Raw genomic sequence first — 22,189 nt, forward strand, 5'->3', positions numbered from 1 at the left:
GACCCCATAAACCAACGCAGTTTGTGTTTGAGTGCAATTATAAGGCATTGCCACTGGTTTGGTTAGCTTTCACTCTGAGGGTTTTGAGATGAATGGTGCTGCATTCTTTAATATGTTTTGACTCTCAGAGATTGGCTTGGCTTGTCTTGTCTTTACCTGAGAGCTACTTTGAGGGTGCTGGCGAGCTACCAGTAGCTTCCGAGGTACTCATTGGAGATCCCTGGTCTAAACTCTTCTGAAATCTATTCCTAAGCACCTCAGACTACTGAACCCCAGACTCTGCAAATAAGCCAAGCCCAGGTGAGAGAGACACCCGAAATACACAGAACTAAGGTTCAGAAACACTGCTCCATCACTAAAACAGAGACTTTACCAAACAGAAAAAATACCCGAGTCAAGAGACTTCAGTCCGGCATAGCTCCAGCAAAAACAACAAGCTACCTACCTTTGGTAACGCTCTTTCTGATGGATAACTCTAAATGTAGATTCCTCACCTGGTGAACACCAAGGCACCAGACAGGATCTGAAAAATTCCCAACACAGCTCCTTCATGCCAGCATCTGGCGCCAGGTAATTCCAATTCTACGTAATTCTGCTCCAGAAATGAGGACAAAAGCTGTAAAATAGCACCACCCACGCACGCTGACATCCTTTGTTTTCATTATAATTGATTGGCGCTCTCAGACTTGAAGCCTACAAACAAACTGGAAAACCAGAGCATTGATTCCTAAATTGGGATGTTTTTACTTGGAAGAGACCATACCACAGAACTGAGAGGTGGGATGGCGATAAGGGATCTGCAGTTAGATAGAATATCCATCAGAAAGAACGTTACTAAAAAATAAGCAACTTTTTCTCCTGATGGCTACTTCCAACTGCAGATTCTTCACCTTGTGAATAGATACCAAAGCAGTACCTCCATGGCGATAGGTCTGATGAATGACTCAGACTAAAAAGTTCTGCAGGACTGAGCGGGTAAAATGCCCATCTCAACAGATCTGAGCACAAAGGCAGTTGCACTTTGTAAACGCATGCCCTGATGCCCATGCAGCTGCGTGACAAATATCCAGAAGAGGCACTACATTCTAAGGCAGTAGTAGCGGCCTTAGAGCTGGTGGAGTGGGCCGTTAGGCCTTCTGAATGTTGCTGCTTAGCCAATGCATGTCAGATTTTAATACTGAGGACTGCCATCATGAGATGGTCCGTTTCTGAACTGCCCTGCCCTCATTTACTGCAGAGAACCCCACAAAGAACTGATCATCCACCGTATGTTATCTAGCATGAACAATGTAAAAACAAAGCTCTCGTGGGGTCTAAACGATGGAGCCTCTTTTGAGGTATGAGGCGAAGCAAGGAAAGACGGCAGCATGATGGGTTGTCCAACCTGAAAGGGCATCACCACCTTCAGCAAGAACACAGCTTGAGTCCTTAACATTCTTTCAACAACAAAAACGAGGTATTGGGAAGCTAGATCGAAACGGCATGAAGTTTACTCACTAGGGTGTGCAGATGTTACTCTGACCAGAAAGACAGTTTTTAGAGGGAATAAGTAGAAGAGACAACTGTGCATCTGTTCAAAAGGGGCACATATTGGTAAAGTGAAAAATAGATTTAAGTCTCACCGTAGCATCACGAAGAGGGCGGGTAGAAAAATATATTGTTAACCTTGCAGAAAAAAACACAACCGGTGATATAAATAAGGACGTTTGTAGGTGTGGTAAATGTAAGAGAACGCAGAAAGAACTGACAGGTAACCTTTAATTGTGCCCAGAGCAAGGCCAAAAGTAAGGCCAACAGTTTTGCCTGCAACGGGTCTAACTGCCGGGTATAACTTTATGCCACACACTTGTCCCACGATCTACAAATACACATTTAATGAAAGGGCGCCTAGCCTATGCCATCAACAACCTTGGGAGGGAGATTAAAAAACTCAACTGCCTCTCAACCTTCACGCATGGAGATGCAGATTGCACAGGATTGAGTGCAAAACCCTGCTCTGCTGCTACAACTGAAGATCCTTCTGCATCAGAAGTTTTTACCAAAGGGCAAATACTCAGGCCCAGAAACTCCAGGTACCAGATTCTCTGGGCCCACTCTTATGTCACTAGTACCACTTGCGAATGGTCGACCCTGATCATCTTCGTAACTGAAGTGCCAAGCTCCACTGTATGAGGAATGTGACTCCAAAAGAGTCTTTTCTGGGGAAATCAAGTGCCTTAAAGTGCATACATTGAGTGTTCTAGGCAACGGCAAACAGATCTAGCCAGAGTTCTCCCCACTGTTGAAAGATGCCCAGTGCCACCTCAGGATATAATTGCTATTCGTAATCGGCTAGGCTTCATCCATCCTGGCATTTTAAGATTTTGCCAGAAAAATCATCTGATGTTCCAGCCAGCTGCAAAGGCGTAAAGCCTCCTGGCACAGAACTCTGGACCCCAACTGGCCCTGCTTGCTGCAGTACAACATGGCTGTGATGCTGTTGATGGGAACCTGCACCAGCCTCCCTCTGATGTTTGTCAAGAATGCCTTCAAAACTAAGCTAATTGTCTGCAACTCCAGCAGGTCTCCACCGGAGGAGGTAAGCCTCCCCAAAAACCAGAGCCCCCCCTATCCCAGATGACCTCCACAACCCAGTAGTGATGAGTCCGCCATCACCAGAAACTTTGGATGGGGTAGAGGGAGAGGTCTGATGCTGGTCCAACTGAAGTCAAGCCACCACCACTGCAAATATTTTGCAGTTGCCTCCGGCACTTGTATGGAATCTGACAAGTTGCCCTGGTGCTGAGCCCACAGACTTCAGGTCCCTCTACAAAGGAAGGTGCCATCCGGCATTGTTGGCAAGCAGGGGTTACATAGGGTGAGAAGCATCAGTGTCATCCTCAATCCGACCCAGTAGAGAGGATGAAATAAAAAAAATCATATTCCAAATGTCCTGGACTCGCAGGTCCAGAGTAAAGGATCAAAAGTACACTGTATCCGGGATAGCTCTGATGAACGGAAGCCTCTGCAAAGGAATCAGGTGAGACTTTGATAGGCCGATTGAGAACCCCAATGATGTCTAGAAGTTCACAATCATTTGAAGGTGGTCCCGACTGACTGTGGCGAGCCTAACTTCAATAGCCAGTCGTCGAGGTAGTGGAAGACTGATACCTCCTAGCTCTGCCGATGGGCAGCAACCTCCACCATCACTTTTGTGGACACTGAAGGGGCACTGGTGAAACAGAAAGGGATTACGGCAAACAAAGTGCTTGTGGCCCACCTTGATCCAAAGGTAGTGTCTGTGAGTCTGCAGCAGAGATCTGAAAATATGTGTCCTGCATTTCAAATGCCACCATTAAGTCCCTGGGATACAGGGCAGATAGAACCTGGGCCAGGGTAAGAATCTTTAATTTTTCTTTACACAGGAAGGCGTTGAGAGGGTGAATATCTAAGATAGAGTGAAGGTCTCAGTCATTCTTTGATACAAGGAAGTGGCAGGAATAAAACCCAGTTCTCACTTCTGAGGCATGTACCCGCTCTCTGGCTAACTGGCTAAATGAGCCTGCACTTCCTTGCATAAGAGGGACAGGTGGATCTCCGAAAGGCATTTCGCTGTAGGCGGCAAGTGTGGTGGATCGGAAAGAAATGGCATGGGGTAGCACTGTTAGACAATCTACAGGATCCATTTGTTGGATACGATGTTTATCATCCTGACAGAATGTGGCTGATCCTGCCTTCCACTGGACGCATGTGTATAGAGGTTGTGCAGTTCTAGCCAGAGGGCAGAAGATTGGGAGGAACGCTGTCCAGGAAGGCTGTGTTACTGTCTGCCGTACCAGCGGCCTGGGCCTTGAAAGGGCGAAAAAGCCTGTTGTGCGGGCAGTGAGGGCAGGCCCCTTGCATATTCCCTAAAAGGACAACATTGTTGTGGAGATTGCCAGACTGGTGCTTAAAGGCCCAGAAAACGTGCTGTGGCTTGGCTTTCTTTAAAACGTTCTTGGGACAACACCACCTTATTGCCAAACAGGTGGGAGCCGTCAAAAGGCATGTGTACTAAGGTAACCTAAAACCCCCTTAAGTCAGCAGACCCTATCCATGTGTGGCGCAGAAGCACCATGCTAGTTATCATAGCCCTGCCTAGACAACCGGTGGTGTCCATGTCAGAGCAGATGACAAATTTGACAGCATCCTGACCATCCTGGAATGTTTGTGCTAGTGAAGATCATAGGCCTTCTGGAACCGCAGGTAAGATATCACCCACCATGCATGTCTCAGAGAGCACAAGTAAAACGGCCCATGTGGGCAGCTTGTGTTAACTGACCACAGGTCGAGACTGGATGGCAAGAACATAAAAGTTTCCCAACAGTGTCCAAGTGTTTCCACTTCTTATCAGGGGAGTGGTTGGAAAAGTGTTAGTGTCTATAATACTGGTGGAGGGCTGTACTACCAAGCTCTCCTGTGTTAGAACCGGAATCAAAAAATATCAGAAACCTGGAGAAGGTCTATGGCAACAGGCCTCTTGTCGGTTGACTATGTCGGCCAGAGCATGGCTTATCTCAAGTGCCCAACTGTGTGCCAGTAAGGGCTTCAGTAAAAGTTAAGAAAGGTTCGGTCAGTGCCAGGTCAGAATGGAATTCCTCTAAGAGAATGCTTGTTTTAACCTCCATAGTGGGGAGGTGAAGGTCAGAGGTACTCTCCTCTGCTGATGTTCCATAGAAGAAACTATTGCAGTTTCGGGTGAGGTGTCAAATTCACCGTCCTCCTGTTTCCATGTTATGTTTGTTATGTTATCATAATTTGTAAAGCGCGCGATTACCAAATAGGTGTCCTGGCCCATGTAAAATGTGTCTGCATCATAAGGAGAGGAAATCTCTTCCCCGTTACCTCCATTCAACTGTAATCTCCATATGGTAGGTTCTTATCAGAGTCCAAACTAAAAAGTGGTTATAATATATGTGCATGGCAGCAGCAGGGAGATCATGTCTGAGTGTGAGAGGTTCACTATAGGCTCCTGCATGTCAAGATAGGGACATTGCCTCAGTCGAGCCCTAGCAGACTGCGAATCAGACAAGACAGGGGTTTTGAAGGTTCTCCTAAAATGCCGGAGTCGAGCCTGATGCGGATACAGAATCCATGGTAGGTTCAAGGGCTTAGGGAAAAACAGCTGCCAGAAACTCTACTGGAGGGACCTCCAGATTCTTGGAGCTTGAAGGCACGCCACAGAAAACCAGAAACATGCCAAAGATGCGCAGGATGGCCTCATAAAAAAAAGACTTCTACTCGCTGCAGGTCGTCGAGGGACCCAGGAACTCAGAGTTCATCTGGGCTTGAAAATTATTCGTTTTCTCGCCCTCACAACTTCTCTGAAGAGTGCTTGACAAGTGCAGAGTCCTGTTTGGACTTCTCTTTAACTTACCCAAAGACTTTGATTGGGAGGAGAATTGGCCTTGGGAGCGAATCATAGTCCAGGGTATGACATCCCTTGCACACTGGAAACATTTTTTGGGGGAAAAAATCCTCTTCACTAATGAGGGAAAAAACAAGGAGGAGCAGAGCTCTGGACCAGCACCTGAAGCCACACAAAGAAGGAACCGACGTGAACACACATGGGTGGCATTAATACATAGCTCCACTAATCACATGATCCAAGGCGGAATATGGTTGATGCAGAAACACGCCAGCTACAGGAGCACTGCTTTGAATTTTCCAGACACAATCTAGTGACCGGGGATATTCACAAGTTGAGGATTCTGCAGTCAGAAATATCCATCAGAATTACAAACGCCATACATTTTCAGACTTTACCCTAAAATAACCAGACCAAGTTTACACCTCATGTCAAACCTAAGGCTCTCAAAACTGAAACAGCCTCCACGCTCTATAGTGCCCCACCTCTAAGCAGCCCACCCACTCTTCACCCCCTCCCCAAATAAATACACAGGGCAACGACCACGCCCCCAAATAACCACACCCAGGTCACGCCTCTATATCGCTCTCCCGTCTCTGCCTCTCTCTACTCTTTCCAAATTCCCGTTAAAGATGTAGTCATCGGTTACGACAGAAACTATCGTGTTGTCTGTCCCATCTCACCGTGGTCCTGATTGAAGCCCGCATAAAGCAGTCCGTTTCCATGCGGGTTGGCCGGCAGCAGATTCATGGCTGAAGTGCGAGGTCCCTGCACTTAGGGTGACAGTCAGAGCATCTCGTGCCCTGTAAGGGTACACTGGACGGAATCCCTAACAACACGAAAAGAAGGAGGTGACTTCCGTCTCCGATGGGAACGAGCACCGAGCGCATCGACCCACAACCACCGCTTCAAGATGGCCGCCACGCCTTAAGTTCCTCCAGTTCAGTAGTTATTTGCCTTCGGCCACGCCCAGCACCCATCTTAACATTTAAAATTACAATATTATATTTAGGAAAACGACGCACATAGTTGCAGTCGTAATTTAGTCTTTCCGTCGTCCCCTCGCAATCCAAACGGCGGAATTTAGTCAAAAAGTGCCGAACCTATATACATGCCTGCCATTTTAGAACGGCATATAATTTCGTGGAACAGAACGGATTTTGGGTTTTCGGACTTTCTATAGCTCTTGATCAACGATTGATATGGAAAACGCTGCCTGTCTGGGTAAAATTTACGCTCAACGCGTCTTCTGTTTTGCTAACTACAGACCCAGGTTGCTTTTTGGTTCACTAAAGGTGTCACATTAGCGGCGCAATTACGAACATGCGCACTTGATACAAATGAGTCAAAGTGTAAGAAAAAATGGCTTTAATGTATTTATTGTCAATATGGTAACCATTTCATTGGATCTTCGAGGAACAGTCAATAAGGTTATCCTCCCTAATTTTAATTGAGAATAAGGAATATATGTAATGAGTTGCGCGTTCAGGCCTAAGGACCCCAAGGATGCTCAACTGTTTGAAAGCGAAACCTGCCACAAGCTGGCAACTGTAGTTTCCTGCTGGACACGTTTTTTAGGGGGCAGATTTATATAGCGCAAACTCGACCCGAAGGCATTGCAGCGCTTTACATGAGCACCAGTTACGTCACACAAGGACACATTCATAGCTGCCAAGGTTTCAGATTGCTATGTGTGACATTTTCATAATTTCAGTGTAATTATGAGTGATATTTCAACGACCATGAATGACACTGTCTTGCGAGCAAAATCAAGGAATAAAGATGAGGGAAACATAAATATCAGAAATTACACCTATCTGAGCAACAAGATACTCGAAGAAGGGTCACATCATAGTGTAATGAAGATACTGGTTATGGCCCCACGCTAGAAGAACCACGCGTACCCAGGGTAGTGGTGTGTTACGTTTATTTCTCACACAGGAGCGCCGGAGCGGAGCTCTAACCTCCTTGAAATCGGCGCTCTTACTCGCTGAAAATGGCCGCCGCCGGACGTCCTGTGACGTCACGCGGCGAGCGTAACAACCGCTAGACCGCTACACCACATCTCCCCCTTTTATAACACAACCTCAACTTACAAACTCCGTCGAACATATACAGTCTTACTTGTTGTCCATGCTGAATTCCCCGAACCTTCGGAGCAGTGTGATTCTTCTTCCTCGTCTTGTCCACTTACTGGGTTCGCCAGCCTTAGGAGTGGTTATCACGCTCCTTTGGCCCGGTGCCCCTTCCTTGCTTTCCACTCCTGCATCTCCCCACTCATCGTTCTCAGTCCCCTCTCGGGCATCCTCTTCCTGACTACACTTCTCCTCACTGGTACCGTGTCCTGTTCCCACCTGGGGACTCCTTCCTATTCCTTCCGGGAGACTTTCCCGCTCTGCCGCTGGGCTCTTCCTTCCGCTGGGCGTCCCTGCAGGTGTCGCCGCCCCTGGTGTCTTCCCTCCCGTGGGCATGCACCTCGCCATGCGGTCCTGCGACCATACCTTCCCATCACTGAGAAGTGCTGACCTTGAGTACGGCTCCAACACTTGGAAAGGCGGTGTGAACTTGCTGTCTCCCTTCTTCTTCTGGATGGGTAGTTTGACTCTTACCCACTCCCCTCTCTCCAGCGCGACCTCTTTTGTATTGTGCTTCCTGTCATAGTGGTCGGTGTATACTGCCTGTGCTTTCTCCAAGTTTTTGCGCACCACTGCTGGGGACCAATGACTCTGAACGGTGAGACGTTTCCAGGCGACATTGTCCTTTGTGAACGGCTCTCGTCCTCTTAGCACTCGGAACGGACTGTACCCCGTGGAAGTGGGGGGTTATCCGATAGGCCCACATCAGCCGTTTTAGCTCTTTCTCCCAGTTGGTTCCTTGACTGATCGCTGCTTGTACTGACCCCATGATTACTCTGTTCAACCTTTCCGCTGCGCCGTTCCCGGCCGGGTGGTAGATGGGGGTGTGTCGGACAGTGATGCTATTCCTGTCCATGAAGGTTTCCCATTTGCTGGATGTAAACTGAGGGCCGTTGTCGCTCAGGATCCCTTTGGGGATACCTTCCCTTATGAAGACGTCTGTCAGGAATTCCAGAATTGTCTCTGTCTCCGCATTGTCCGCTACATGGACATCCGGCCACTTGGAATAGCGATCTACTATTACAGTGATATATTTCTGGATGTCGTTGGTATCCGTAATGGGTCCCAGGATATCGATGGAGATCTCTTCCCATGGATTTTCCGGGCAAGCATATCTGCCCAGGGGTGGCCTCAACATCTTTTGCGTCTTGTCCGCGTTGCTGCACTGCTCACACTCTCTTACATGGCGTTCTACCGCCAGGTCCATCCCCGGCCACCAGTAGTCCTCCTTGGCTCTCCCCTTGGTCTTCACTATTCCTAGATGACCCTCATGGTTGATGGCTACTATGCGTTGTCTCAATGAGTGTGGCGGAACCACTTTGTTGCCGCGCAACAGGAACCATGGCTTATCTCCTAGGGACAGTTCGTCTTTTATTTCCCAAAACTGTTTGAGCTCCTCTCCTAGCAATCTCTTCTCTGGCCATCCATTTGTAACGTATGCCTTTACGGCGCTCAACTTCTCATCCTCCCTGTATTCCTCTTCCCAGTCTTGGGCACTTATTGCTTTTTCATGGTCGCCTGTGAATGCTACTGCATAGTCTTCCCATCCTCCTTCATCTTAGACTTCCGAGGCTTCCTTGGCTGCTGCTCTGCTTAGGAAGTCCGCCACTTTGTTCCGGTGTCCTGGGAGATATTCTACATCGTAGACGTAGTCTAGTAATCTGAGCGTCATCTTCGCGATTCGTGGCGTGGCGTGCTCATGCCCGCCTGACGTGAGGACCTTCACCAACGGTTTGTGGTCGGTGCGTAGCAGGAATCTTCCGCCCCATAGAAATTGCCGGAACCTCTCCATTGCCCACACAGCCGCCAACATTTCCTTTTCGATGACGCTGAATTTGCTTTCGTTTGGGGCTAGCGCTCAAGATGCAAAGCTAATCGTGGCTATCGCCCCGTCCGCTGTCCTTTGTGTCAGTACTGCCCCCAGGCCACGGTCACTGGCATCTGTAGTCAACACGGTGGGGGCTTCTGGGTCATATCCGTGAATGGGCACTGCCCCGCTGATGTCCCTTTTTACTTCCTCGAATTCTCGTTGATGCTCTCCCGTCCATAGGAACGTGGACTTGTTTTTGAGGAGCGAACTCAATAGATGGGTCTTGGAAGCAAAATGAGGAACAAATTTGCTATAAAACTGCCATCCCCAGAAAGGTCCTTACTTCCTCTTTGCTCGATGGGGTGGGAGCTTCCTTGATTGCTGCGACGTTGGACGCCTTGGGTTCTATACCGTTCCTGCTTATTTCGTGTCCCAGGTACGTGACTGTGTCCGAGCCGAACTTGCATTTGTCCCATTGGGCCGTGAGCCCGTTCTGCCTCAGCACTGTCAAGACTTCTGCTAGTCTCCTGTCATGTTCTTCTCGAGAGGCTCCCATTACCAAGATATCGTCCTGAAAGTATTGGATGCCTGTCTTTTTGTGAAAAGTGCATTAACTTTTGGAAGACTGCGGCTGCCGAGGCGAGCCCAAACGGCATCCTTAGGAATTTGTAGCACCCGAATGGCGTGATGAACGACGTCAGGTGGTTGCATGATCTGTGTAGTGCGATCTGGTGATAGGCGGACGTCAAGTCTACCGTGGAAAACCACTGCGCCCCTTGGGTTTTCGCCAGCATCTCGTTGATCCTGGGAAGCGGGAACTTGTCCACCACGATGTTCTTATTCAGCTCCCTCAGGTCGACGCACAACCTCACCTTCCCGTTGGGCTTCTGCGCCACAACCAAGGGGGCCAACCATGCCGCGTTGTCGATCGCCTCTATCACGCCATTGTCCTCCAGCCTTTGTAGCTGTTCTTGCACCGCGGCTCGTGTGCGGAACGGTATGTTGCGCACCTTGTGGGACACCGGCTGGGCTCCCGCTCTGAGTTGAATCTTGTGTGTAAACTTTGCCATGCGGCCGATGGAGTCCTTAAACACCTCCGGGAATTCCTCCTTCCACCGCCGCCCTTCTGGGTCTTGCCCTTCGTCGGTCATGAGGACTTGCATGTGCCGTCCAGTGTTCAGCTTTATGCCCAATGCTCCTTGGTCTCTCCAGCCCAACACTGACGGTCCTTTCTCGGCCACGTACAGCTTCCCCTCGCATGTGCGGCCTCGGAATTTGAAGGTTAGCGGGCAATACCCCACCATGGGTATCGGTTCCCCCGTGAACGTTACCGGGTGAATGTCCGTGGGTCTCAAGTAGTATGGTGTGCTTGGCGCAAAGTCTTCCTCCCATACTCTCCTTTGTACAATTGTGTATTGCGAACCTGAGTCTGCAACCATGGTAGTTCGTATGCCTCCTATCGTCATTTCCCACTTGGGTTTTCTGTCCGCCACGCTCTCTATGCCCAATACTTGTTCCTCTACTATTAGGATTTCATCGTCCTCTTCTCTGTCTACTTCTTCTTCTTCTTCGCGCGCTCCTTGGGCCACGAACTTCACTTCTTGCTTCTGGGACTTCCTCCTGCCCACCTTTTCGTAGTGTCCCATGAGTCCGCAATACAAGCATTTGGCGCCAAATGCCGGACAGCCCTTGTCGCTGGCTGCATGGGTGCCGCTGCCGCACCTGTAACAAGCCGTCTTGTTCCATTGTCTTTGTCCTTGTGTTCTCGTAGTCTTGGTATTGAATCTTCTGTGTGTCCGTGTGCCTTGTTGCCACGCCGGTTGTTTGCCGTCTGGTGGTTTCCGGTCTTCTACCTTGTATACCGCCTGCTCTGGTTGTTTTTCGCATTTGGCGCCTCAGCACACCTCCTGGATAGTTCTGCTTTCTTTACTAGGGCTACGACTGTTTTCAGTGGCGCGTCTCCATTCGTCCACAGTTTTTCCTGGATGGTCGTGTTCACTGTGTGCATGATGATTTTGTCCCTTATTAGCTCCTCCTGTAGGGTACCAAACTTGCATGTTAGGGCCAATTTCTGTAGGGCCGCCACGTATTCGTCGACCGATTCTCCTTCATTCTGTTTCCGGTGGTAGAAGTTGTACCTGTCAATTGCCGTGCACACTACTGGGTGAAAATGGGCGTCCAGGTCATCTTTCGCGTGTTGGAACACGTCGTCGCCTGCTGCCGTCCTATCCTCCTTCACCAGGTCTTGGTATACTCGTTGTCCTGCCGGGCCTAAATGATGTAGAAGAATCTTCTTCCGCCGCGAGCTCGTGTATGGAGTGTCACCCTCCTCTTCCAGGGCTGCGAGGTAGTTTAGGAAATACCTTTTCCAGTCCTCCCACGGCATCTCGGGCTCCCCTGGTTTGGCCAAGAATGGCACCGGGTTCGTTAAGGAGCACATCTGGGAGGTCATCTTCTTCGCACCGCCGGCGTGTCTTCCTCACGGTATGGGCGCGCCCGATGTCTCCCTCTCTCCGACGTCGCTGCCCCTCTCGTCGTCTTCCTGGCTGGACTCCCTACCCGCCGCGGGACCGCTGCTGACTCCTTCCAGGGTGCTGCCCTCTCACTCCACCTGGCCGTGTTCTATACCTTCCGTGCCCTGCTCTGGTTAGCTCCGTTTTACGCTGCATGCCCGTCTGGCCTGTACGCGAAGCATGGTGTGCTCTGTAAGCTTCTCAGTGCCTTAGATGGTGGCGTCCTCCGCTGCACTGCCGCGCTCCTGTGGAGTGCACGTGGTGTATTCTGTCGGGTTTCCTCGTTATCGATGGGGCTCGGGTCCAGGGTGCAAAGTCATCCCCTCTTTCACCACCTCGTCGCCATTGTAATGAAGATACTGGTTATGGCCCCACGCTAGAGGAACCACGCGTACCCAGGGTAGTGGTGTGTTACGTTTATTTCTCACACAGGAGCGCCGGAACGGAGCTCTAACCTCCATGAAATCGGCGCTCTTACTCGCTGAAAATGGCCGCCGCCGGACGTCCTGTGACATCACGCGGCGAGCGTAACAACCGCTAGACCGCTACACCACACATAGGTCACAGGCTCTATTTAAACAAGCATTTGCAATGCAATATGTCTCGCATTTGTAAAACTTAGAGCTGTTGGCGTTTAAAATAACAATGTTTTTTACTTTTGTTTTTTTATTTGCAGTAGAATAATTATATTTGTAAAGCAGTATTGTCATTGCTATTTTTAACGTCAACAGCTCTAACTTTAACAAATGACAAAGTGTTATAGGCAAAGGCAAACAATAATCAAATTCCCACAGGAGCACTGATGTGAAAACGAGCTGGAAATTGTAAAGGAACCCTGCTGGGTGCCTATAACGTTATTGGGGAGGAAGACCGGCATTTGTTGGACTGCAATCGCAAGTCCAACAAATCGCAAGTAAAAAACTAGAAGGAAAATAGCCGCCATTGGCTCAGTGATTTCTGCTCGAGTCTGTTTCTTAATTCTATTAAGTGCATCATTTTGGCTTCGCAGCGGGTATGAAAGCGTTATGGAAATACAACTGCAATATAATGCAGTTGGCACGTTGAAGTGGCGCTACAATGCAGTCTGTTTATCGAACATCGTGCTATCCTACTCAGCACCTTGCTGATTGAATTAATTAATGGATGATTTTAGTTATACAGCGCACTGTCAGTTCTGGGCTTCTCGGCGGTAAAGAATATAATTGGTAAAGTTGGATCTCGGAACATACAAGAATTCCCATGCTTCTTCAAGATTATGGGTTGACATGTTAAATCACCTGGGTAATAAGTGACATTATTTTGGGGTATTGGACTTATTGTGCAAACTGGGAGGATGAGGACTTCTCCGCTCTATGGAAGAAGGTGGGGTGTACTTGTAGGTTGTAAATTGATGTCTTTCGAGCCTTGAGAGGCTGGGTTGGCCTCAGGACAGAACCACACTTCAAGGATATACTCATTAATGTGTCTCAGTTTGGCCCAACTGAGGAGCCTTGATATACTGAATCCGGCTGCATAAAAGAGAGGCACAAGAATAAAAGCCTCCTAATAAGTAACTTTAAAGCAATCTACATAAACATAAGGTACGGAGGCACAGACAGGCAAAGTGAAAATGACAGACACTGCATGCACACTAAATGAAACAGAAGCAAAGACGAAAAAGAAAACATAAAAACAGAGGGGGGACATGTGAATATGCACAACAATCAAGGCACTGCACTGGCTCCCAGTCCAGCAGCGTACAGATTTTAAGGCTTTATGCCTAGTACACAAGGTTGTGTTTGGGGGGGGTAGCCAAGGAGGTCCAGAAGCTCTTTACTCCCTATTCCCCGGGTCGAGCACTTAGGTCCTCTTCTCGACGCCTTCTTAAGCTAAACCATGTCAGGAAAGCCAGATGGGGCGGCAGAGCTTTTTCGTTTCATGCCGCCAGTCTCTGGAATAAGCTTCCTTGCTCTCTGAAACTAACAGACAGTCATCAAATTTTCAGAAAACTGTTAAAAACACGGCTTTTTGATGTGACCAGGGGTTAAGACGGGGCTGTATCTCTCTACTTACTAGCGCCAAGACACTTCGGCATTCGTTTGCGCTTAATAAATGGCTATCCTATCCTATCCTATCCTAACAATAACAAAGGTCGGGGAGGGGTAAGAGAAAGGGGGCCAGCAACACAGCAACAGTGATGCACGATTATAAAAGCAGAGATAAGAAGCATGCAAGTAAGTGAAAAAAAAGCAGAGTCAGAAAAGAAAACTGAGAGCCGTTACGTGCTGCACGCAAAAGGAATGTGTCCAAAGTGCATTCATAAGCAGTTGCAGAAATAAAAGAAACAAGTTATTACCTCAGCGGCGTGTGCTCCTGGCTTCAGTCTATCCCGAGGAGTCAGAATGCCCAAACGCGAAGTCTGAAAGTCTCTGGTAAACCCCTCAGCATACGGGTTTCCTAATAACTAAGGCACGCAGGAGTGGATGCCTGCTTGTGCCGCGGGGGGACCGTATAGTGCATATTGATACTGGAGCACTGTAGTCGGTCCCTGCTTGTGCCCCAGGGGCACTATAAGGAGCACGCTACATGAGAGCAATGCTGAAGGCACGTCCGCTGGAAATGTGAAAGCAGTTGTGCGCAAGGACTGTGTGCACGTTGCTGCTCGTACCCCCGCAATACTCCAGGGGAGTCAACTTTGCCTTCCCCATGCTGCAAGGAACCCTCTAAATAGGATGGGAGGTAGCACACGGAGGAGTGGGAGGGGCTGCAATGACTCATGCCTTTCACAAACAAGACTTCAACAAGCCCAATCCCCCATAAAAGGAAGCCCAAAATGAACCAAATATCCTACCAAAAACGAGCCCAACTACCGTGCACATCGAAAAGTGGAAAAAGGCTGAATAAATACAGTCAACAGAGAGGGAGGAACAGAGAGGAAGGCATTACTATCACAATTGTGGCATTAAGAGGAAATGGGTGGGAGGAATGATATATTTATATGTAAGCAGCTTTGCCTCCAAAGCTGAACACAGGCAAACCGTAACAGACCAGGAAACTAAGATCAATTAGAGATGACAGTATATGTGGGAAGTCGATGCCAATGTTAATTTACAAATGCACGCCAAATCTTGCACTGTAGATGCAGGAACATGCTATAAATGTAAGATGGAAATACCTTGATTTGTTATGTATGTTGCAGAGCCCACAAAGACCTGCCTACTATGGAAAAACACTGGTAGGTGTCGTAATACAATGAGGGTACAGAACATAAGTTTCGATTCCACAGCCGGGCACAAGCTATCTACTGCCCAAGGTCGTCTGGCTTATCCTCCCCACCAAGCAGGTGGGAGAAGGCCTTGTCTAACGGGAAAGGCATGTGTTAATGAGAATACTTGCAGTTAAAAGAAGCCAAGATTTAGCTTGGGAGAAACAAAACTTACCAGGGACCATTTCTTGTAAATGATCAGGTAGCAGTTTCGAATATAATACAAGATGGTGTCTATTATTGGTAAAACGGCAGCACAGATGTCAACCTAACTTCTATAGCGTCTACACTTATTAATTGCATACACAAACAACAAGAATTATTATGGAATAGCTACGTAAATGCTAACATAATACCAGGTAAAATACGAATAATATGGCAGTGACACGTTCCAATTCTATCAGACCCTCCTCTTAGCATTTAGTAGCTAATTTATTTGCGCTATCAGGTTAGGGTCTTTACAATTCTACGGGGGGAGACACTATAACGATATAAGCAACAACAAGTTATGTACAAATATATATGTGCATAGCAAACATATGAAAGAATACCGAGTATTAGATCATAGGGAACCAAAATATCATTTGGAATATCATTCAGCAAAAAACATAGAGAAAATAACACTAAACATCATCAATACACGTAATATCAGGAACAAAACCTGCAAGAGAAGTAGTTGAACCAAAAACACCCTCATCAATCTGCATAATATAAACAAGCTCTTTTTGAAGCATTATCGTCGCATTAGTATCACGTACTGAGATCCTTTTAGGAGAGAGGTAAGTAGCACAGTACGGCAGCATACAGAATGACACTAAATCAGAACACAGTAACAAATCAGAAGTACAATGAAATATATCAACTTTTCTAGAATCCAACCGCACCCACCAAACAAAGGCCAGTTCAGGTTACCACTCTCCATTCCTCGAACTTTCTCCAGGATGTCTAAAATATGCTGGGTGATATTTCTTTCCATATTTGTGATGCCAACTACACACTGATGTCCTACTATTGCACATGCACCACCGCTCTTTGCTAAAATAAAATCGCCGCATATCTTGTTTGCTCAGAATATAAACGCATACTTTCTAATGGTGATGTCACGTAAAGCTGTTACTATGGAGTAAGACAGGATTTGCAATTTACACCCAAAGTATTCTCTAGCTCGTTCACCCCTGGCCATGGCGGTACCACCAAATGTAACAATAGAGGAAAGTATATATCCAAAAGTGATGCAGTTACTGTAATTGTTGACCTCTAAATCTGTAACACCTTCACAAAATTCTTTGGTCAAAGTTCTTTTGATCCATCTCGTATTTGCTTTACTAAACTTACAAGGTACCTGAGAGGTAACACTGTTCCCAAAGCGACATCCTTGGTGCCATTGTATGTATTGGAGTATGTACCATTAGAAAAAAAATAAAAACCTGGATGTGCATAAAGCGGACCTTGATAATCTACCGGAGAATATCTGGTATTCATTCCCTTTGTACTGGGATCATCCTTCCTCACTAAGGTCATTGTATTTTTGAACAATATTAGTCCAGAACAGTTTGTATACAAGTAATTGTCAGTACTATTCAGTATTGGGCAGCACGCAGGATAATAACCTGCCTCTCGACTAACTGTCAGATCTTGATACTGCCAACCTGTTAGAGTGATATTTTGCTTTTCCATACACAAATTGTCACAATACACAATGACATATGTCAGTAAGATAACAAGCTGTGCTATCTCTGAAAAATTTCCTGTGCGTGTCTAAGAAAACATTACTTTGGATAGCTCTCTTATTACGATCTGAAGGAACAATCTGATATAGAACACACAATGGGTATTATCATAACACTCCAATACCCAGAACATCCCATCTCCCGCCAACAAAAACAGCAGTATAAAGACAACCTAGAACATCTTCTTCCTAAGCAACCAGTAGTGTAGTTCCTATATCCCTGATAGGCTCTGCGCATTGGAATAATATACACTATAGTTTTGACATAGGACTGAGGTCAGTATGTCTCTATCGAGTACATTATACTTGATTACTTGTGTGTGCCAGCTAACTCAGAGGTCACTAGAAACTTCTCGAATATACAAGAAGGATTAGTTTCTGACAACCGCATAAACATGACAACTTTGTTTCCCTTAGAGTCAGAACAATCTCAGAACCGTGGAAACAATAGATAACAGTTTCACTCAGTCAATCGTGCATGCTTCGTTTCTACAGAGTTGCACAGAAATAGAGAGACGGTCGTTTCAATAAAAAGGGGTTTATTGAACAGTCTTATTTCTCATGCAAGAGATATGAATTGCTACAATCGTATGACAGGATGCGAAGTACAATACGTACAGAGTTAGCAGTAAGATAAAATAATATTGCAATAGCATGGTTTGTAGCTATGACATATATTCATAAAATACATACATAAATAACACATGCTAAAATGTGAATACTCATCTGATGCTTCTAAATAGTTCTACCCCAGTGTACCTAACCGAAGTGTAGTATGAGTTAAGAAGTAGGTGCTGTTTTCTAAGGTATAGCTAGCTATAGTTGTAGTTTTGCCAAGAGTTACCAAAAGTTTCTCTATGTTCTAGTCTGCTCCATACCTTAAAATGTGTGAGGTTGCAATCTCTTTCTGGGACTCCTTATCTAAGGGGAGTCAGAAACACTGGAGCTGGATTCTCTGCGAGGAGGATGACAGCGACTGGTCAGTGCATCAGGCGGGAACTCGATCTCCTTCCGAACTTGCTGTGGCGAACCGCAAGTAGGCAGTCGAACTGGATCGTACCGAAACTGTGACTTGCCAGGGCAAGTGCAGGTATATTTATACCTTGAAGGTGTTTAGGAATGCCTGTATTGGCGTAAAAGTCGGGCATCGGAACGTCATGAATGAACCCCTAAGGAATAGATGTTCATGCATACTAAATGAGTTCTTGGAGAAATCAAAATCCAAGCAAGGGAAATTCGTAATGGCTTAAGAGTCTGGTTTTCCAAGAACTCGTTGTGACGTGGATTGACAGATGTAGGAGACCATGCCTGTATTTGGTTAGCATGGACAATGCCTAAATAAGGGCTGGATTTTCTATGCCTAAATAAGGGCAATATGAATTGTACCTATACAAGGGCATAAATCGGGTAACCTATATACGGAATCTAAATCTACACACAACAAACCAATCAAAACCTATCTGCCCCGGTCGCAGGGCAACAAAAGGCAGTTCATCTTCTGCAATGGGACGACCAAACAGATACATTTTTACTATAAAATTACAAATAGAATCAAAGAGAGAGAGAGATGTCATTTAATGGAGCCAATGATGGAAAGCACACACAAAAAAAGGAAAATAAAACATCAAAAAGATCAGGGTCCATCACAAGCCTCCCTGACAGACTTCTATTATCCAATCCTCAGTGGTGCTATTAAGCACTTCATGGTGGAGCTACACTGTTGCAGCTCATCTGCAAATGTTCACTGTTCTCAGGATAGGGCACACTCCCTCTTTCGGGAAATACCCTTAGCTTATCCTATCCTGTGTCACAGGCAGTGCACCAATCTTCTGATCCCTAATCTAATAGAAGAAGCATAAACAAGGGCATTTTCACTACTCTTATCCATGAAGTCCATCCCTGCTACCGTTACTTTTCTTTTGGTGCACTATCCTTCTGTCGAGGACGCAAATTGTACCTTGTTACTCCAGGCACTGTTTCATCACGAAAAATAATCTGAAATTTAGGAGGTGTCGGGGACTGAGACTCAGGCTCCAGTGAACCAGATGAAGAGGAGGCCTGGGCAGCCCTCATTTCTGGGGGGACTGCCGCGTTCAGAGCAGCATCATTCTCTTCCTCCGTCTGCGCCCAAGTCAATTGGGCATCAGAAAAAGGGACAAAACGTGGAACCTTCTCCGTCTCGTAAGCCCCTATCCCCTCACAAACTCAACTATCATAGGGGAGAGGGAGTGGAACTCGCCGACAATGTGATGAATGAATCAAATTCTTTCGGCCATCCACCTTTACCGCTGTCCTTGTCACAATGAGAACCAAATAGGGTCGCTTCCATTGGACATCCTGAGGTTACTATGTTTAACTACTTCACAATGTATGATGACACTCATGTGCAATCCCAATAATATTTCGGAGATGTTTAAGTATGACACCTGAAAAATCAATAAAATATATTTAAAAATAAATAAATAGGGATCCTTCCAACTCAGCTTCAAACTCTCTCTTCTCTCGAAGTTCTTGGTCAAAACGTAATCCCCAGGCTGTATGGTGTGCCCGGGCCCCTCAGATGCTGGAGGCAAAGCTTCATGTATCTGCTGGTGAATAGAATGCAAGATTTTAGTCAAATTGTACAAATAATCTACAAGCAGAGGATAATCAATTTTGGAAAACTTCTTAGGCCTAGGGACGCCCCACACATTTGCGGGGCGGTTGAAGACCATTTCATAAGGTGATAATCCTACCCTAGAAAGAGGTGTCCCTCCAGTGGACAGTAAAGCAAGGGGTAATGAGTCTGGCCAATGCAGCCCTGTACTTTCCTTAATCTTTGCCAATTTTAGCTTGAGAGTACCATTGTACTTCACAACTAAACCTGCTGACTGGAGTTGATTTGCTGCTTTAAATTTTGCTTGATATGCAGGCCATCGCACACTAACTGAGTCACCTTCGCATTAAAGTGACTTCCATTGTCACTCCAAATCAAACGGGGCAAGCCGTAGCGTGGGAAAAACTCCTTAAAAAGAGCTTTTTTCCATTGCCATGGCTGTGTTCTCCTTAGTTGGGTACGCCTCAATGCATTTACTGAATGCACAAACAACCACTTACACATATTTCAAATTATTGACTCGTTCCATTTCGATATAATCCATCTGGAAAACCTCCAATGGGAAGGAAGGTGGCGTAAAATTACCAGAAGGTGTAGGGGTACCTTTCCAGGATTGTGCTTCAAATAAATCATACAATGATTCACTAACAGCCAATGGTAAGCAACGGGTGAAATGTATTCCCAGGGAAGCTTTCTGAATGTCCCCAAGATGTCTTTAGCAAACCAGACAGCTGCGATTTGACCTAAAAAAATGAGTAGTCCCTTTTTCCGGAAGCTTTGCAGCGCAGCCCTTGACACTCACACACAAATCAGTTGTTTCCAGATGTTAATGACGGAGCCATCATTTTCTCCAGTCTTTTACATAGGGCATGGCTTGCACTATGGTTTAATAAGTATATGGTTGTGATAAATAAATCGGTATTTGTTAACAGCAAACTAATCACCCCTAAGGGTCTCAAGGCGCTGGGGGCCGTTCAGGGAGATTAAGTGAGCTATTGCCCAAGTCACATGGTGCTGAGCAGAGCTGCCACTGGTGCCGGAACTCGAACCGTGACCCCCGCACACCGGAGTCAGACGCTCTGGCCGCTGCGCCACACCTCTCCGTAATAAAAAGTTACCTATCTGTTACACCACATCTCCAGCAGTGGAAGTTATATTAAATTCATAAACAATGTATATTCAAGTAACTCTTGTGTCAATGACTGATAAAACTAATCACGGAGTCCCAGAAGATCTCTTGTTCTGATTGGACACACACTTGAACCCATGGATTAGTCAAACATATGAGTCATAGGAGATACTTATCTTGCACCACTACTATCTACTCCAAAAACATGGCCATCTCAATTTTTGGGCTTGTGAAACATATTGAATTTTCAGCCTGAGGTGGGAAAATCTTTGTAACTTTCTGTCATTGAAACCCCCTTGGAACATGACCTTCTGAGTTAAAGTCCCAAGATGACACAGTTCTCCAATTTTGAGGCCCATTTATAGTACCCCAGAAGCGCAGTCCTTCATTGCCATGGCCATATGGTGGCAATAATTAATGGCAACATAGAGCTATGGCACCACAGGTCTATTGGAACCCGTATTGTGGGGGCATTGTCACAATTCAGTGCACTGCTCATTGTTATGCCTTGGATGACACGGCATTACCTGGCCTCATCGACCTGAGAAAGTTACCAAGGTAATCGTTCACTAATGTCATGGGTCTCCCTGGAGTTCGTGGCCAGCTCTAAATGACAGAAGTCTTCTAAAGGGCCTCTTCGACCTGTAGCAAGGGATGCTATTTCATAGCACTTATATGTGTTGATAATCACATCTGGTGTGGAAACTAGATGCACTTGGAACAGTTCTATCTCACAGCCCATGAATGGCCAGAAACATTTCTCCCTCATTTTCCTCATATCCATGGATAAAAACACGTATCATTCACACAGAAAAAATGGCCAATACAAGGAAAACAAGTGTGGGAACCCAGATCTCATTTCCACATTCTCCAGCTGTGACCATACTAATTTACAAGAGATACACCCACGACAGGGGGCACCTGATTTAGATGGTTGTGGATGTACAACTGGATCTTTCTCAACCCCATTACCACATGCACTGGCCCATGCAACATTCGAGGCCCTTAAAGACTTGTTGGATCAATGGTCCATATGGATATGCAGGTACCCCCTTGTAAAGTAGTATTGTTTGTATTCCTCGGTATACCATGTTCACATCAGACTGCTTTGTATGGTGGGCATAGGATGATTTGTATCAGAAGCAGCCACAATTAAATATCTGTGTCAGACCATATCCAACCACAACCCGTTGACCATGACGTGGTGGCAGGTGAGTCTAAGAATGATATCCTTTTGGGGGCCAATGAGGCATGTGCTACCCTCGTTGAGAAGCAGAGGTGCCTCCCCCATACGGCCTATGCAGCACATTAGCATACAGAAGGCGACAAAACCCTTAGACTCATCATGGCTAGCTAGCTCAGACAGAAGGAGTCAACCATTGACTGAGGTCAAAGACTCAAGGGGTGTTCAACATCATTCCCAAGAGGAAATCAGTAGAGCCTTCTGTGGGTGCTATGGTGAACTATATGGCAGGCAGGAGCACAGTACAGAGTACTGAGGAGGAAATTGACAGGTTTTTGGCTGACATCCTGCTCCCCTGTTTTGAAAGACAGGAAAGGACTGCATTAGACCAACCCATTTCGAATCAAGAAGTCAAAGAGGCTTTACTGTCTCAGTGAAGTCCCAGGCACTGATGGCCTTCCCCT

At 46.6% G+C, this 22,189-nt stretch overlaps 1 protein-coding gene across 2 annotated transcripts in view; it reads right to left on the reverse strand.

The window, feature by feature from the left end:
- WDR45B (WD repeat domain 45B) overlaps positions 1 to 6,314 on the reverse strand; it is a 524,626-nt gene extending 518,312 nt beyond the window's left edge. Inside the window, exon 1 of one of the 2 annotated variants that reach the window (XM_085616786.1) lies at positions 6,070 to 6,314. In XM_085616786.1, the coding sequence (XP_085472912.1) occupies positions 6,070 to 6,136 (67 nt within the window). In that variant the 5' untranslated portion in view covers positions 6,137 to 6,314. The remainder of the gene's footprint in view (positions 1 to 6,069) is intronic. The other variant, XM_085616787.1, reaches the window with a different exon arrangement.
- Between the last annotated feature and the right edge of the window lie 15,875 nt (positions 6,315 to 22,189).

The sequence above is a fragment of the Triturus cristatus genome, chromosome 7 (assembly GCF_964204655.1).
Source record: "Triturus cristatus chromosome 7, aTriCri1.1, whole genome shotgun sequence".
Lineage (NCBI taxonomy): Eukaryota > Metazoa > Chordata > Amphibia > Caudata > Salamandridae > Triturus > Triturus cristatus.